The 17,384-nt window shown below is 41.2% G+C and overlaps 1 protein-coding gene across 1 annotated transcript in view; it reads left to right on the top strand.

The window, feature by feature from the left end:
* LOC113238403 (DENN domain-containing protein Crag-like) overlaps window positions 1–16,938 on the top strand; it is a 26,375-nt gene extending 9,437 nt beyond the window's left edge. The window contains exons 3-14 of the mRNA XM_026475234.1: window positions 5,305–5,544; window positions 7,451–7,538; window positions 10,183–10,342; window positions 10,404–10,595; window positions 10,671–10,772; window positions 12,402–12,574; window positions 12,648–12,739; window positions 12,810–12,931; window positions 13,279–13,381; window positions 14,535–14,623; window positions 16,101–16,265; window positions 16,366–16,938. Of these exons, the coding sequence (XP_026331019.1) occupies window positions 5,305–5,544; window positions 7,451–7,538; window positions 10,183–10,342; window positions 10,404–10,595; window positions 10,671–10,772; window positions 12,402–12,574; window positions 12,648–12,739; window positions 12,810–12,931; window positions 13,279–13,381; window positions 14,535–14,623; window positions 16,101–16,265; window positions 16,366–16,650 (1,811 nt within the window). The 3' untranslated portion in view covers window positions 16,651–16,938. The remainder of the gene's footprint in view (window positions 1–5,304; window positions 5,545–7,450; window positions 7,539–10,182; window positions 10,343–10,403; window positions 10,596–10,670; window positions 10,773–12,401; window positions 12,575–12,647; window positions 12,740–12,809; window positions 12,932–13,278; window positions 13,382–14,534; window positions 14,624–16,100; window positions 16,266–16,365) is intronic.
* Window positions 16,939–17,384: the final 446 nt, after the last annotated feature.

Genomic DNA, 17,384 nt, shown 5'->3' with positions numbered 1-17,384 from the left:
CTTAGGACATTCAAAGAAAATGTGACCAAGGGGTGTGATCACCCAAACCACGACTGACGGCGTACCGAATTTTGATAGGTGTCATTGAACTGACAATTCTGTGTCAGAGTTGCCACATCATTTTTAAACTAAATTATCTCAGGGAAACAATGGATTTTTTTGCAAATTCATAAAGCGTACTTTATATACTTCTCTCAATCAGTTGGTGGAGTCCTTAAAAAAGGCCAGATCAAAACTATTAAAAACGAACGGGCGTATATGAAAACTTTGCATTTGGAGGAAGCGAAATACGTTTATGCGATAGTGTAGTCTGAGCCTACACCAGTGAAACACTCCTATATTATCATGTGTGTGGCAAGAACATAGATTTCACATGACGCTTCTGCAACCGTGTCATTTGGTCTTTATTTCTTTCACAGTAGGGCTAGCACGATAGGGCGCGCCTTGTGGGAGAGCGACAGAAGGCTACCTTTCCGCCATAGTAGTGCGATGTAGCTAGACGGTGTGAGGATGTGCAGCGGCGTGGTACGAGAATGCGTTACGGACTCTTTTCAGCCATGCGCGGGCGGGGTACAGTGTGGCGGGGTGAGCAGTGGCGAAGTGTCAGTGTCAGTTAGTGTCATACTTTCAATAGCTCAAGTTTCCTACAACATTTTGCACACATTCCTCGCCCGAATCTCTCACACACATCTCTCGCTACTTTGTATGTACAAATACTTAGCTCCGCTAACCCTTTTCCGCCGGAGCTACGCTAAGCGAGGCTAGGAAAATGAAGTAATCCTATTGGTGGATTTTTCCTCGCACACCGCCTCGCTACGTCGCACATCTCTGGTGGAAAGGCAGCCTAAAGCCGGGATCGCTATGCGAGAATAGTCGTATCTCGCGCTTTATGTCGCTCTCGCGCAAGTCGCGCCCTATTGTGCTAGCTCTAGATATGCCGTCACAGGGATTCGCATCGTCGACCTCTGAATTGAGATATACATAACTGTTCATTCAATCAATCTGGACAGGTAGATGCAGTTTACACTGATTTTGCGAAAGCATTTGATCGCATTGATCATGCCATACTTTGTATTAAAGCTAAGCGCTTAGGAATTCATGGTTCACTTCTGGAGGTGGCTTCATTCATATCTGCAAAATAGTACTCAACTTGTAACAGTTTATGGTTTTGAGTCAGCTCCGTTTGTTGCGGATTCTGGCGTTCCGCAGGGATCAAACCTCGATCCCTTACTCTTTCTGATGTTTATAAATGACCTTCTGAGTCAGTTCAAGTGTGAGTGCCTAGCCTTTGCAGGCGACATAAAAAATTTTCGCAGAATACATTCTACTGATGATTGCGACGCACTAGTTGGTGTGTGGAAAACAATATGTTCCTTAACGTAGCCAAATGCTAATTTATCACATTTACGAAAAAGAAGAATTACATCCCGCCTGAGTATATGCTACGTGGAGTTCAACTGGAACGTGTGAATGTAGTACGTGATCTAAGCGTTTGGTTTGACTCGAAGCTTTCCTTTAGAGTACACTTCGATTCAATGATTTTAAAAGCGAGGCGGACTATGGATTTCCTACATAGAGTTACAAAACCTTTCAAGCAAACACGAAGTATGATTATTCTGTATGTGGGTCTTGAGAGAAGTATACTATAGTACTGCAGCATAATATGGTCACCTGTTTATAACAATCATATCAACAGGATAGAGACGATACAGAAACGCTTTGTTCGTAGTCTTGCTTCAAAATTGGGATTAAGAAAAAAATTAGTAACATATACAAATAGGCTTAACCGATTCAAACTAGATTCGCTTTTGCGTGAGACGGCAAGTAACTGACCTCCTGATGTTGCACAAAATAGTAAATTCCAAATTAGATACTGATATCATAAGCCATATTTCACTAAAGGTCACTAATAGGTGTAACCGTAGGCAACATTTGTTTTTGGCGCCTTCTGCAAAAAATAATGTGTCACATAACAGCCTTCTCATACGTTTATGCAGGCAGTATAATGCTTTATGTAAAGGTCTTGATGTATTCCACCAGAGCACCAACACATTTCTAAAAAGAGAAGGCACGTGAACACATCACAGAGTGAAGTAATTTTATTTAAAGTATGTACACATTTTCTGTAGACTTAGTTAGCCATATTCATTAAGTTGAAAAATGTCATTTGCATGACGTGCGCGGTTGTTATTGAGCTACAAATTTGTTTGTTTCTGGTCAGTGTCATAATTTTACTTGTATCTTGTAACTGTGCCAAAATAAATTAAAAAAAATTCAGACTAAGTGCAAAATACATTGATTAATTAACAAAATCACTTTATTATATCGTGTCATGATCGCCGACCCGACTTATCGTAAGCGTCATTTTTATCTAAGCAGCGGTTTTTATTGTAAATGATATTTTAAACCATAACCGACAAGGACGCGTCAACATTTCCCGCCAAAATTACATGAAATAGAAATTATAACGAAAGCTAAGTTTATCGTTAGCTCAACTGTTTTTAAATTTTAGTGTAACCAACAGAATCAATATTAAAAATCATAACGTAAACGACCCCGCTGTTATCGCAACCGACATTATCACTATTATATGAGTCACAATTTAATCGCCGAACTTAATGACGATCTCGCGACCATACACGATTGGAGTCGAACCCATGACCTTACGGTCAATCCTAACAAGTCACAGGCCATCGTCGTTGGAAGCTCGAAGCAAATCGCCAAATTAAATAATGCCACTATTCCCCCGCCTTTCTTCAACTCCTTCCATCTCTCTGCCTTACAGTAATGTTGTTAAATATCTTGGCGTTCTTTTTGACTCCACTCTGTCTTGGTCGCCACATATCGCTGAGGTGAGTAGGAGGATGTTTGCTGCCTCTGGGTCAATGCGGCGTTGGAAAAATCTGCTTCCTGTGAGGACTAGGGTTGAACTTGCGCAATCGTTGCTCTTGCCTATTCTTGATTACGCTGATGTCTGTTTCATTGACCTTAATGAGGATCTGTTAAGCAAACTCCAGCGTCTACAGAATCTTTGCATCAGATTCATATACGGATTGCGCAAGTTCGATCATGTGGCCGAATTTAGGAGAAGGCTTCAGTGGCTCCCTATCAAGTTGCGCCGTGAGGAGCACGTTCTCAGCTTTCTTTATAATGTTCTATACGATCCTCGTACTCCGCCATACCTTAAGGTTCGTTTTCGCTTCCTCGGGGATGATCACAACCATGAACTAAGGTCTAAAATGGATAACCTGAAGCCTCCTTTCACTCGCTCTGAGTATTACAAAGATTCCTTTACGATTAAGGCTGCAAAATTGTGGAACGATCTCCTATTTGAAATCCGACATTCTAAGTCGCTACCTACTTTCAAAACCAGATTGCGTAAATTTCTTTTATCACAGTCCTAGTTTGCAACGTGTGTATTAGTAAGTATAAGTTATCAGTAAGTATAAGTTTATTTAGGTATATTTATATATACATATATCTACTTAGGCATAATATATCATTATTTATTAAATATTGTATAAATTACTATGTGTCTTTATTTATTTTTTTTATTTTGTATTTTTTTTTTTAATTTATACAATTTATTTTTTTATATTTATATTTTTATATTTGTAAAATTGGCACACTACGTCTCCCGCTCCGATTAGCTTACCTGTAACTCTAAGGTTGTCTGGAAGAGATCGCTCTTAGCGATGAGACCGCCTTTGCCCACATTAGTTTTAAGTTGTTTATGTACTATTATTGTTCCTGTGTGTGACCAATAAAGTGTTTATCTATCTATCACTATTATAATTTCGTTGTTTACTATAAACAAAGCGGCAAAAAACCTGTTACACCTTCTTCTTTTTTTTTTTTTTATTGTGACTCGACAAAATCACTGCACCGCGGCTGATGGAAAGTGCGAATACAGTCCAGAGATGAGAGTAACGGATGGAAAACATTGTACACTTTTAATCGCAAGTGTTACCTTAAACGCCTGAAAGCCTTAAAAATCTTTAGATAGAGATAACAAAAATAGTGTAAGCGCCGAAGAAGGCTTAACATCCATTGTTTAAAAAAATGCTGTAGAAATATAAAAAAACAAAATCTTTACAATTTGTTTTTTGTCGCTTACTTTAACTCGGCGGTAATGGCTCGATATATAACAATTGTTAAATTATTTAGTTACTATGAAACATTTTTTATATAAATTTAATTTAATTTTACTTGTTTCGAATTAAAACCAATTCTGTTTGTGATACCGAACAAAACCATTCCTAAAAGTTTGCAGTCTGATATTCCACCCTCGGTACATTTGCTACTAAGATAATATGCTGATGTCCAATAAACTGGTTCATACAATGACCATAAATCATTGCTTCTGAAATGCGTTTTTGTTATCGTTTTTATCTCACTTAATTACACGGTAGAGTGCTTTAGTTGTAAGACCACAGTTAGTTGATTTTATGCATGGAAAACTGGTCGTTCCGAAGAGACGGACCATTTTCGTTGTCTGCAAAATTGGGCCTTGAGGATATTTGTATTTGCCCATTTGCATTAAAAAAATGCACTAGGAAATTGAAACAGACCAATTACAAGGCTTTTATCACAGAGAAATCGAATGGGAAATAAATAACACCAATCAGATGGTTTAGGTGAATTAGTGACTGCGTTATATACGTGAATACTCGGCTTTTAATAAAATTGGAATGAACTGGATTGGAACAAACTTTAAGTAGTATAATTATAAGCCGAACTGAAAGAGTAATGTTACAAAATAAGTTTTGTTTCTATGCTCCTAGTTGCCAAATAGCACGTCTTAGCCGATTGCCTGAGACAGCTTATAAATTTTACTGCGACACAACTTAGAATAGAAGAAGCGCGGGGAGGCGGAGAAGAATAAAGTGGTGGTTTTCAATTCATAGGTTCAAATCTCTGTGAATTCAGACTTTAATTTCTATGTTACGTACGCAATACCTCTTTCACGTCGAATAAGTCGGTTCTCAACCCTAAAAAACTTGTGAGTGTGGCTATGACATAAACCCTCCCCTAACCGCCTCCGGTTACCGTGCTGGTTTGCCACGCAGACGTCCCGGAGAATTATTTGTATGGTCTACATTTATTTCCTCGTGAGTTTGGGTGTAATTTGTGGTTGTCTATATATGTGTGTCCACGGCACTCGCGACCCAGGGTTTCCCCAGTTGGGGGCTATGAGTGTGTGCGTTATTATTAGAGGGAGATATAATGCGTTGACAATGAATAGGCAGTAAAGCGCAGATCCTGTCTAACAACAAACGCCTCAATGTGATTTTTTATGCACAGGGGTCATGTACGAGGGGAAGGAGCGACTTATGGCAGACGCGGAAATGGTGCTCATGTCTGTCGGTGAGCGGTTGGCGAACGTCAACAACTCTACGGCGAAGACATTTATAACATACAGGCGGGCTCACCCCAGTGCCCCATGCAACGCCTTAGTCGTAGTCGACATTTGCGTCGTGGTCACAAGTAAGGGGGAATGCCCGCCGCATGCGTTCTGTATGATCGCCAAGAATTTAAACAAAGGTTGGTATGTCGACTTGAAATTTGATTTCTTATTAAGGTAAGAATTTTCTATTAAGGTGGGACCTGAAAATCAGCATTTTTCCTGAATATATATACTCTATTCAACTTTTTGTGAATGTGCTTATTTTTATTATACTTTTAGGTAGGTACCTATTTTAAACTCTCACTTCTCCCGTGGGTTTAAAGATAAATTTTTGAATTTTTAAATATTAGAGGCGGTGTTCCCCGGCGCTGTTGACCGAGCCAGAGACGCAGGTTCAAGAACCGCCGACCGATACGTGTCTTATCATTCATATTAGTTTTTTGTTTTTCGAATTTCGCCAAAATCTTCGCTCAGTGCCTCAAACGCACATGTGGTGAGTTTGAACATGTGCGTTATAAACCAGTACCACTAACAATAGGGATTTTGATTTACTTGTACAAAAGAAAGAAAATAAATTTAAATGTTTTAGTTATATACAAATCCTAGCACAATCCAAAAGATAGTAGCGGAACATAGCAGCATTATTACGAACTCACACTGGTGTTCAAGGCACCAGGTGAAAGTCAGGTGAAGGCATATGTGCATTGCCGGCAGTGAATGCGTTGAAATATTAATTGTAACATTTGTTAATGTGTAAGGATGTGGTCGAAGTTAGGCGTTCAGTCTGCGCGATCACGAGATTTCTCCCAATGTATTCGCACGTGGTTCGCACCATCTGTGACTCATCAACATTAACTTGCGACGCCAACACTCCCGGTCCTGTGCCGCCCGCATCCAGCCTCTGGCGGCCACTCTAAAACAAGTCTTATGTATCGGCCATCAGCTTTCCTGCAGACATGTCCGGCCCACTGCCACTTAAGTTTATTGATTTTGCAAGCTATGTCGGTCACTTTGTTCTCTGACGTATGACTTCATTAGGAATTCGCTCCCTTTTTTTTAATATTCAATGGACATACGCTTGGCCACAATCTCATCTGATGTTAAGCGACGATGTGACCGACGATGGGACGCGTATGCCTAAAAAATGCCTATTCACTCTATCCTTGAATAGCCCCAAATTGTACTTTTCGGGAAATACAAATGTAGAGCATTCCATTCCTTTGCCATACAAATGAGAAAGGAGGAAGCAAAGCGCTTTGTGCGAATAGGTGGAATATCAGTGACATAAGAATGGAGTGCTCCGGACCTTCTAGTCGCTCGAAGGAGGAATGGTGAGGGTGGAACTAAATTGAAAAGTTCCTGCGCACACTCCCCGAAATGTATCCGATAGAAAACCGACAAGCATAGCTTGCCCCATCTCACGCTGAGCGACTTTGAATTTGTGGATGAGACTTGTACCACGCCTCTACCACGAGTTTACTCTCACAGTTGTAACTAGCGACCGCGGAAATTACTTCACAAAGTATGGCAAATTATGTAGCGCCTTTAGCGCACTTTTACACTGTCGCTAGCGATCACTGTCACTGTAATCTCATGGTAGAGGCACTGTTGTTAAGCATTAAACACAACGAGAACTGACTGTCGTCCATATAAATTTATGGAATTACACCCGCCGTGCTGCCGACCCGACACGCGCCCGACCCGCACCCGCTGTCAGTGTGTTTCACGCTCCGCGCCCGTGCGCAATGTGTTGTCGTCCATGTAAATACACGGAATTAGACCCGCCGCGGTCCCGACCCGACTCGTGCCCGACCCGCACCCGACCCGCACCCGTTCTTTGTGTGTTTCACGCAGGTTAAATGCCTTTGTTTTTAGACTCTGTGCGATTTACGACCTGAAGATGTTTAACTGAAATTTTGTTCCTCATAACTAGTACAGTATTGTCGGAAGTGTTTTAACCAAAGTCCTATTTCTTAGCTTACGTTTTTAACTAAAGTATAAGACTTGTAAGCTATCCAAATGATAATTTATTTTAAATTGCAGGCCTAATGGGAAGCGACGTGTTTCTCTGCTACAAAAAGTCAATGAACCGACCGCCCCTTATCGCTTTTAAGCCAGAAGTATTATTTAGGTAAGATATATTCTTATTAGACAATAGATATTTTGCAAACCAACATGTGTAATCTTTAGTGCAAACTGATTGCGCTAAAGATTATACGTTGCATTGTTCTCGCTTGCACCCCAATTACAGGTAAGCAAATTTCTGAACCAAGGTAGTAATTTGTAAAGTGAAAAAAATACAGGGTCAAGCTTATCATAAATTGAACTTATGTCGCTTGCAATAAGATCGGTTCAAAGTGCAAAGTATGAAGCTTGATGTGCCCTTGACTGTACGTTAAATTCAGTTTATAAAAATAGGTGATTCATAAAGTGATAGTTAATTTCTCTTAATAGCATAAATGTTTAACACTATAATTATAGGGTTAAAAGTAACATTTCAGTCTGTAATTTATACATTTCTTATAATATATAGGTACAATATATTTTTTAATTTCATTTACTATCATTAATTCTTTTTTAAAGTGCCCGATATTTACATATATACTTTGTTTATTTTAGTTAGAGGCAAAATGAGCGATGATTGCACACTTGCTTAACCTATTTCCCAAATTCTCAAAAAAACATTTATGTGCTATACAAATGTATGGAACGAAATGATTTTTATTGAGGTCGTCATGGGAAATTCAAATTCATAATATGTTTATGTCATAGGTAAGCAAATTACACTTGACATCGACAAATTGATTAAAAACTACTCTACTCATTCTCAAGACAGGCTCCACTGAGAAGAATAAATAAGAAACTCTATGTATCATTGTAAATTGATATTATTTATAAACACAGTTAGAAATAAATTGAGAGTGCCAAACAGGTCAATGGGTTTTAGTAAACCATGTACATGGAAACTGGTTACATGGATAACAATAATTTTAAACTTCTTCTACCACCAACAGTTAGTCGAATTGAACAGTAATAGCCTTAATTCTAAGTGAAGATGCTAATTCGTGTTCGGTGAAAGTTACGCCAATTAGATTCCAATTCACACATTACTTCATGCTCAGTTTCACTTGAAACGCTCTTAACGAATCGCTGCTTTTTGAAAATAGTGGCCCAATCCAAAATAGGACCTTGTTTTACTTATTACTGAGATTTCTGAGAAAATGCTCAATTTTATTGTGAATGGGAGACCAAGCTTTTCATTCGTCAGACACGCCTAAGTGTTTTTAATCCATCTTTTTGATAAATTAGAGGCTTTTGAGCAAGGCCACTGTTTTAGAAAGCCATTGAAATGTAGAGGGACTGGTTTTAAATTTTTAGCAACACATACGTCTTTGCCATGCGTCTCTTTTGAGAGAGAGAGAAGGAAGAGGAGCGAAGGCTCCTATAGTGGTTAAACCATTACTCAATTATTCATATTAATTTATAATTGTCATCCTGTTATGACATAGTGCAGATAACGTGTATCTTCTTCTCTAAGCATTTGGTGTTCGTCGTTGTGCGCCATGCTTACCAAATACGTCTTTACACGTTTTACAAAGGTTGTGAGCCTTTAGAATTTTTGTCCAGCAAAAACGTCCAATTAGGCAAATTTATAAATTGCACAGTGCACAACTGGTGGGCAGGACACATTGGTTACATAAGTGGATTTTTGAACACGCATCAGCTTATTTCTAGTGTTATTAAACTTTATTGGCTGTGTCAGAAAAGCTGATACGGCCAATGGAGATTATTTTGGTTTCCTATATACATAATTGTATACATGTAGAGAAATTCGTAGGGTAAGGTCCGCTGACTCGATCTGAAGTTCAGTATTTGTTCAGCCGCCGGTTCGAGTACAGCGGATCGAAGGTATTTTTCTTTTTGTTTGTTCGACCTTTGTATCAATAATAATAAAAAATAGTAGAGTATCTTCACAAAAAACAAATAGTGCATTATTGCTGAGGCCGAGAAGTAAGGGATTGCTGGACGAGAGCGAGGCCCTGTATTAATACGAATCAAGCAATCCTCGTTCCCGTCGAGGCTTATATAGTGCTTTTCTCAAACATTCTGACGAAATAATAAAACACTCGACAGGAAGATGTTTAATAGAAAAACTAAAAATAAAAATATTAATTAATATCAAAGTAATATTTGATGGTTTTCCAGGCACAGTAGTAGTAGTCTATTGAACTTCTGATAGTGTAATTCATGTGGTTCTCCAGTGCAAGAAAATTTCATAAGTTTTCATATACAGACAGAGTACTATCCATTACTGTATTTTCGTTATCGCTCTCCTCACTAGTAGGGTTAGCACGACTAGGTGCGACTTGCGCGAGAATAGCATTATCTTGCGCTTCATGTCGCTCTCGCGCTAGCTGTGTCCTGTCGTGCTAGTTCTATAGGACTAACTTTCGCAACAAAAATACATAAAAAAAAATAATACCAAATCGCTTTAGTTTACCACGTTTATGTATTTTTTTTTAATTAGTAAACGGTACTGGTAGGTATTTTAATTTTCGCCATTGCGAACACTGAGCAGTTGGCTATGTGAGTTTTTATTTTTCCTGTTTGCATAGTCCATTGTTAGTAGATAAATTTAAAAGTTCACAGAAGTGGACAGTAATGGATTAATCGCACGGTCCATGAATGGCAAACTTTCCGTGTTCGTTTTTTGAAAGCAAGAGAAACGTTTCCGAGCGCGTGCGGGTAACACGTATTGTCGTTTACGATTTTAGGTATCCAATGACGGAACGGCGGAACATGGCGTTCAACGACTCCGTGCCGCTGTTCTGCCTGCCGATGGGCGCGACGCTGGAGCTGTGGCCGAAGGTGGCCGCGTCGCCCAAGCCCGTGTTCTCCACCTTCGTGCTGACCGTGAACGACGGGACCGTGAAGGTGCGCGGGCGCCGGCCGCGGCCGCAGCCGCCGCCGCCCAGTGCTGAGTCGCGCCTTGCAGGTGTACGGGTCGGCGGTGAGCTTCTACGAGCCGTTCCCGCACGCGCAGCTGGCGCCGGCGCACGCCGAGCTGCTGGGCTGGCGCCAGGGCGAGTCGCAGGCCGAGCACGCGCTGCACGCCAACAAGTGCGTCTGCCTGCTCTCCCGCTGGCCCTTCAGCGACGCCTTCGAGCGCTGGCTGCTGTACATCCTGGTGACGTGGTGACGCTCGGCCTCCTTCGCTGCTCGCGTGTCTGTGCCGGCCTTCATGTGTTGTGTTCCTCTGCAGGAAATGTCGTGGAGCGCGAAACCGTTGACAATACCCATCGAGAGGTATATTACGCATCTCTTGGAGGAAGTCCCTTTTCCCGAGCCGAGGCTCCTGCTGCAGGTACTTGCTAATGTTTGTATTTGGTAAGTTTCGACATTGATGTGGCCGACGATCCCGCTGCATTCTTAGCGAGAGCCCGAGGACGAAAGATACCACTCCTCCGACTTGTTAATTTTCTCTCGGAAGTAACGTCACTACGAGCTAGCTCTACGCGCGCTATCATGAGCATTACTAGATTCAAATCGTCGTATACTAGAGATGAAACGGATATGGTAACTATCCGTTATCCGGCCTATTTTTACTATCCGACCGGATACCGGATAGTAGAACAATATCTGGCCAGATACCGGATGTTTACAACTGAGAAAAATTCATAAATCAGTACGCCAAATAAACTTATTTATTGATTAAAGATGATAGTGATTGAATAAACAGCAACTACAGGATCGTTGACAATCTGTTTATTACTTGTAACTGAAAGAACTATGAAAGTAAATTACGGTGTCTGTACTCAAATTTCAATAAAGGCAAATTATGGTGGATGAAGACCAGTTTTTCTGCATTAAGTGGTAAAAGTTTGTTCTATTCTTTTCATAAACGAGACCAGCTTTAGAGGACAACTTTTCACCATAAATTCTTGCAAACTTTGTTAAATTTTAAGTAGGTACTACTTGTTTGAAAGGACCGCGATCACGATCGATTTGAACTGTCTTCAAATACAATGTGTACCTACCTACAATAATGAAACGTGTAAGTAGGTTAGTTTTTTTTGGCAAATCTGGTATCAAGGCTTAGAATTAGTTAAATCATAAACAAATTAATGAAATCAAGTGCTTATACTTAAAACAAATACAAATTTTAATACGGCCAAAGAATGATGTAATTGCTTTTTTCTTTCTCCGCCGCGAGTAATTTGCCATCGGCACAAAAAACAAACAGCACTGATATTAAAATATTGCCAAATTGGCGATTTTTTTCACTGTTAGTACATAACATGTTTGTGATGATGATGATGTGTGTGATGTTTGTCAATGTGAAAGTGCAATCATTAATTAATTAATCAATGACTGCGACGGGTGCTGTAAATCGGTCGCGGTACGTTTACGGCAGTAGGTCAGATATCCGGCGGCCGGATATCCGGCTATCCGGCCCACAGTTCGCCGGATATCCGGTATCCGGCCAAATTGCTATCACTTTAATTTTTGTCGTATACACAAATGTTAGATGAAGACAATTTCTGTAGTTTGTAAACACGGGTAATGTTAAATTCTTATAAAAACATATCTCCAAATGTGCTTTTACGTCAATAAAATTTTACAATTTTGCAGAGTAATAAATGGTCAAATACCATTATTCTTACTACATAATTTAATAAACTTTAACAACTATATGAAAAGGTAATGACGAAAATGACTGAGTGAAATTGCCGAATGCTATAACCCTTTGTATCACTACGAAATTGGTGTTAATTGTGATAGCAATGAAAAAAAAAAATGGCGACTGTACGAATTTTTCCTTCTGTCATTTCACGCTTTGAGAAGCTCCGTAGTTAGTAGAGAAGGGACAGATTTTGCGTTTTTCTCCTCGTACTAAGCTGATGTGTCTCAAATTAGGAGATTGTTAATATGAAGCGTCCAAGATTAAAGAAAGGGCGCCGAGTAAAGCACCGATCGCCTATCCCTTCGGCAGCTGTCGGCGTCCAACCCCATGGAGCGCGTGATACTGACCCGGCGAGACGACCAGCCGCTGGTCCGCAGCGCCGCCGGCTTCCGCCAGCTGCTGCTGAACCTGGGGCCCGACAACTGCCTGCTGTTGCTGGCGCTGGCCATCACCGAGCAGAAGATCCTCATCCACTCCCTGCGGTAGGGTGCGGGCGCGACGGCTCTGTCCCTCGCGTCGAGCGCACTGAAAGACGTCAGTGGTTCGTGGTTCCAGGCCCGACACGCTGACGGCGGTCTCCGAGGCGGTGTCGAGCCTGCTGTTCCCGTTCAAGTGGCAGTGCCCGTACATCCCGCTGTGCCCGCTAGGTGCGTACCGCCGACCGACGGGGCCGCCGGGCGCCGCGGCCGTAGTGACGCGTCTCTCGTCCGTCCGCAGGCCTGGCCGAGGTGCTGCACGCGCCGCTGCCGTACCTCATCGGTGTGGACTCGCGCTTCTTCGACCTGTACGAGCCCCCGCCGGACGTCACGTGCGTGGACCTGGACACCAACGTCGTCACGGTGAAGCTTTTTGCCACGTTGCTCCAATCTCTTCAAATTATTACTCCCGATCGGACCGAGAGCTATCACTGCCCGCGTTTCTGTCCACATTCGTTCTACACGTTACCCGTCCTTTCTGAATGGCTCCTTGTGAAACAATTTGTCCAGAGAAGTACTGCCACCTTACCTATTTCTGCCGCCAAGCAGTAACGTGAGCGTTATTGCGTTCCGATTTTAAAGGGCAAAAGTGCTGGTGAAATTACAGGCACGTGGGACTTGTCGACTTTTGTCTCACGGCGACGAGCGCATCTATTTACTTTATTTTTTAAATTGTAAGACAACATGATAACGAAAGTAACTGTTCACAGATTTGCGAATCGCAACAGCACATATCGATAAAGCTGTTGCCGAAGAGACAATCGAAGGCGCTACGGCAGACTTTAGAAGTTTTGTACGCCAACATCAGACCAAGTAACTTTTTTATTGATAGTGTTAAGTTAAATTTTGATATAATTCTCCGTAGCTCATGTAAAGGCTGACAAGTTAAGGGTGTTACCGCACTTATCGACGTGGAATCGGCTTGTCGAATTTTCGAAGTTGAATTTTTATCACCACACGTCGGTTGTCGGCACCGACGGCGTACCGACAGCAGGCAGAAATACGGCAGGAAACCAGGTTGTCGATCTAAGTCGTCCGAGTTCAAACAAAACGCATATGTCTTTTTCGTTCTTATTTTTTCGCGTTGATCATTGTGGTGACCCTCTTCATCATCATCATCAGTTATTGGCCAATGAACCATGAACCAGTGATGGGATACGATTAGTGAAATCGAGAATCGATTAATATATGTCGATTGGACCATGACATATTTAAATCAGTACTATTATGTAATGTAAGTAACTGAAATCCACTCGTATAATTCATTAAAAGACTCCGCTCCACGTATAATGGCAAACAGGCGTGGCGCCACTGCTTTATATTTTTCAGTTTAATTTCCATAGCCAATCATGTTTAAGCAAAAGATTTAGATTTATTTATTATCTTGTAAACTTTACATTATTATTTACAATATATTGTATTACAAGAATCTTTACAAATAGTAATAAATGTGACATTTCAAAAAATTGCAAATATCCAGTACAAGTTTGGTACTACGTAATTTTAACATAGTTAATGTAGTTATGTGAAATAATGTGGGAACATATTAAATGATATAATAATAATTATGTCAATATAATGATTATATGCTTTAAGTTAATTTTTTCTAAATTGAAAAACATTATATTATTTCTTAGTGAATTGACTACAAAGATAATTGAAGTATGTAGATCAGTGATAAATCACTGTATCACAGATCTACAAACTTCAATTATCTTTGTTTCTGAGTGGTAATATCAATATGTAAAATAATTATTGTTAATTATTGTATGTTTAAAAATAAAATACCGTCCTACAAGGACATTATTATAAATTTACATTTTGCTTATAATAACTTCATTTACTCAAAACATCAACATTAGTATCTGCAGTCAAAAATAGAGTCAAAATTTATAGATTAATAAATTCTTTCATAGATTTTGATTTTATTGGGACGAAATTGTATGCTTTGGTACACGTGTTTCAGTGTCTCCAGTCCACCAATCGAGTAGCAGCAGGTATAACGGAGAACCTACGACCAGTTTAGACAGAGATTTCCAGAGGAGAAAGAAAGAAGTAAGCTTATTATTTACAATATAGACACACGCTTGGCTACGATCTCACCGGACGCTAAGTGACGATGTGACCGACGCGACGGAGGTATACGCTTTGTCTAAATAAACTCTATTTACTCAAGCTTTTAATGGCCTCCAATTGTAACCGGGGAACAAAGGCTGGTAATTTGAAAACTTGACGTCATTTGACATCCTCAAGAAAAACCACAGGGCATTCCAGCATAGTGCCACGTCGCCCTAGAAGTTCATTTGAAGGCTCTTGTTGTTTTTTCTTTTGTCTCCTACGAGACCCTTCATTTTCTAAGGCTAAGGCGGATAGTGTTCCGCCAACTAGCATTGGAAATTGAACCTTTATTAGACGTGCACCGGGATCTCATTTTTATGATGCTGATGTGCCACTAATGAGTGCGCAAACCTCTACGGCTGAACAGTACCGCAGTAAATTAAATTTGGGCTTATTTGACGAGAGATTGAATTGATTGACTCATGTTATTTTCGACTATAGTGTGTCTTTCTTGAAAACGGAGTAAAATTACATTTACGGGGTTGCCTGTTTTCATAAAATTTTAAATAGTCAACTAGTTATTGTCGACAGTTTTATCGATAGGTTGTGAAAGAAGGTAAAACTTTGCCAAAAATGTCAGAATTGAGAATGTTCAATGTTCTTATTGATTACTAATTGCGTTATTGTCTTCCTTGTGGTAGACTTCTAGTATCGAAATCAATTTTTATTCGAATGTGCATTATCCGTCCATTTCCAAGATCCGGATAAATCGAATATCAATATTTTTGAAAGCCGAATATCCGGATATTATGGATAAAACGGATCTTTATTTATTTTTTATACATAAAACAAAACAAAAAGAATCAAACATATAATATCTTCTAATCTTAATAACCTTAAGAAGTGAGTTCACATTAGTTGCGTTGCCCCAGAATATTATACCGTATTTTAATATGGACGCAACATAATCATGGCATGGTATGGTATGGTTTCTCTTAAACTAAGTGACAAATATAACGCCGTAACGTAATGGTAAATATTCATCCATGTTTTTGAAAGTTACACTAAAAAGCACGAGCTAGCCAAGTCCCAGTCATAGACAAAATAACCAGCGAAATGTCGGCGAAAAATATGTGTGTCGTAATACGAATTTTATCCAGTGAGTTTTTGGGCGTAAAAAGAATTGCCTGGAACTTTCATGGTTTTTTAAAAGTTCATAGTACGCCCCCCGGTCTCAGTAGTGGAATAATGGAAGAAAATGGGTCGGTGGTGATTAAAACGAAACATGTTCGGCTATTTATTGCATAAGCGTGATCGACATATAGTCGATAATCGATAGGATATTTATTGACTGCAATCACTAGCTGCTCGCAATTTCAAAAAAGGCGGACTATGTGGTTTGAAGAAAACGTCGTCGCCGCTCAGTCTCAGCGGGCAGGCGGTGTCAAACTGACGGGGAACGTTTCGGTTTCAGCAAGTCCTGGAGCTGAACATCCAGGAAGCGTTCCTGCGCTTCATGGCGGTGACGCTGCAGGGGTACCGCAACTTCCTGCTGCCCATCACCAAGGCGCCCACCGTGGGCACCACCGACCCGCACGCGCTGTTCCAGATGGAGGCCTTCCTGCGCTCCAGGGACAGGGTGAGTCTCGTCGTCGTCGTCCTCGGCCGCCGGCCCGAGCGCGGCCGAGCGGGCCCGACCTCGGCCGAGCGGGCCCGACCTCAGCCCAACCCCGTTGCAGGCGCAGCAGCGCTTCTACGCGCTGGTGATGCGCACGCAGATGTTCACGCGCTTCATCGAGGAGCGCTCGTTCGTGTGCGACGTGGAGCAGGGGCTGTCGTTCTTCGACGAGTGCATCGAGCGCGTGGCCAACGCGCCCGACGAGCCGCTGCTGGGCGCCGACACCGGCAACGAGGCCGAGCGGACCGTCTTCGTGCTGCCGCCGGACCCGCCCGACCCCGGTACGCTTCGTTCTCGTCACGGTGGGCGTGAGACTGCGAACGGGTTTTTGTCGGGGTCATGTTAATAGTCGACCGTATGTGTGTTTTGCGTTCTTTGTTTCAAGTATTCAATGTTGAGGCGTTTTGTAATCTATTTCTGATATTTGTAATATTCATATTACACACGTTGCTCAATAAAAAACCCAGAGAAACAAAGGTAGTAAACGAACGGAACGTTTTAAACGCATATTATTACGACATGTTAATACGACTAAGTAAAAATATGATTATACATATAAAAATATATTAATATGAGTAATTTAAATTGGAGTATTTGTATAAGACTAAAACTACTTTGTAATGACAAAGTTACTAATTTAGAAGTGTATTTTTTATACCCTCCGAGCGCTCGTTCACCGAAAACATTTGCCTGTAATGTAACATTCAAGATTCGTTTGCGAGCATTACATTACAAACTACCTTCTTCGCCGGCGAGCATTCGCCTGTAATGTAACATCCAAGATTCGATTAGGCTGCGATTGCACCAGAGATGTGCGAGGCGGCAAGGCGTGCGTGCGAGTGCCTCTGACAGCCCACAAGTGTCCCCAAGAGCCAGGAGTGCCCACGAGACCTCACGAGTGCCCATGAGAGCCCGCGAGTGCCTTTCGAGTGCCCACGATTGCCCTCGAGTGCTCACGATTGCCCACGAGTGCCTACGAGAGCCTGGAGTGAAGTTTGAGTGTCTTGAGTGCCTTTTAGTGCCCTTCAGTGTCTTTGAGTGCCTTTTAGTGCTCGCGAGTGCCTTCGAGATCATTTGATT

Source organism: Hyposmocoma kahamanoa, unplaced genomic scaffold (genome assembly GCF_003589595.1).
Source record: "Hyposmocoma kahamanoa isolate Upper Pololo Valley unplaced genomic scaffold, ASM358959v1 95352, whole genome shotgun sequence".
Classification (NCBI taxonomy): Eukaryota; Metazoa; Arthropoda; class Insecta; order Lepidoptera; family Cosmopterigidae; genus Hyposmocoma; species Hyposmocoma kahamanoa.
The sequence above is the reverse complement of the archived record's forward strand: the minus strand, read 5'-3'. Positions and strand labels throughout refer to the sequence as shown.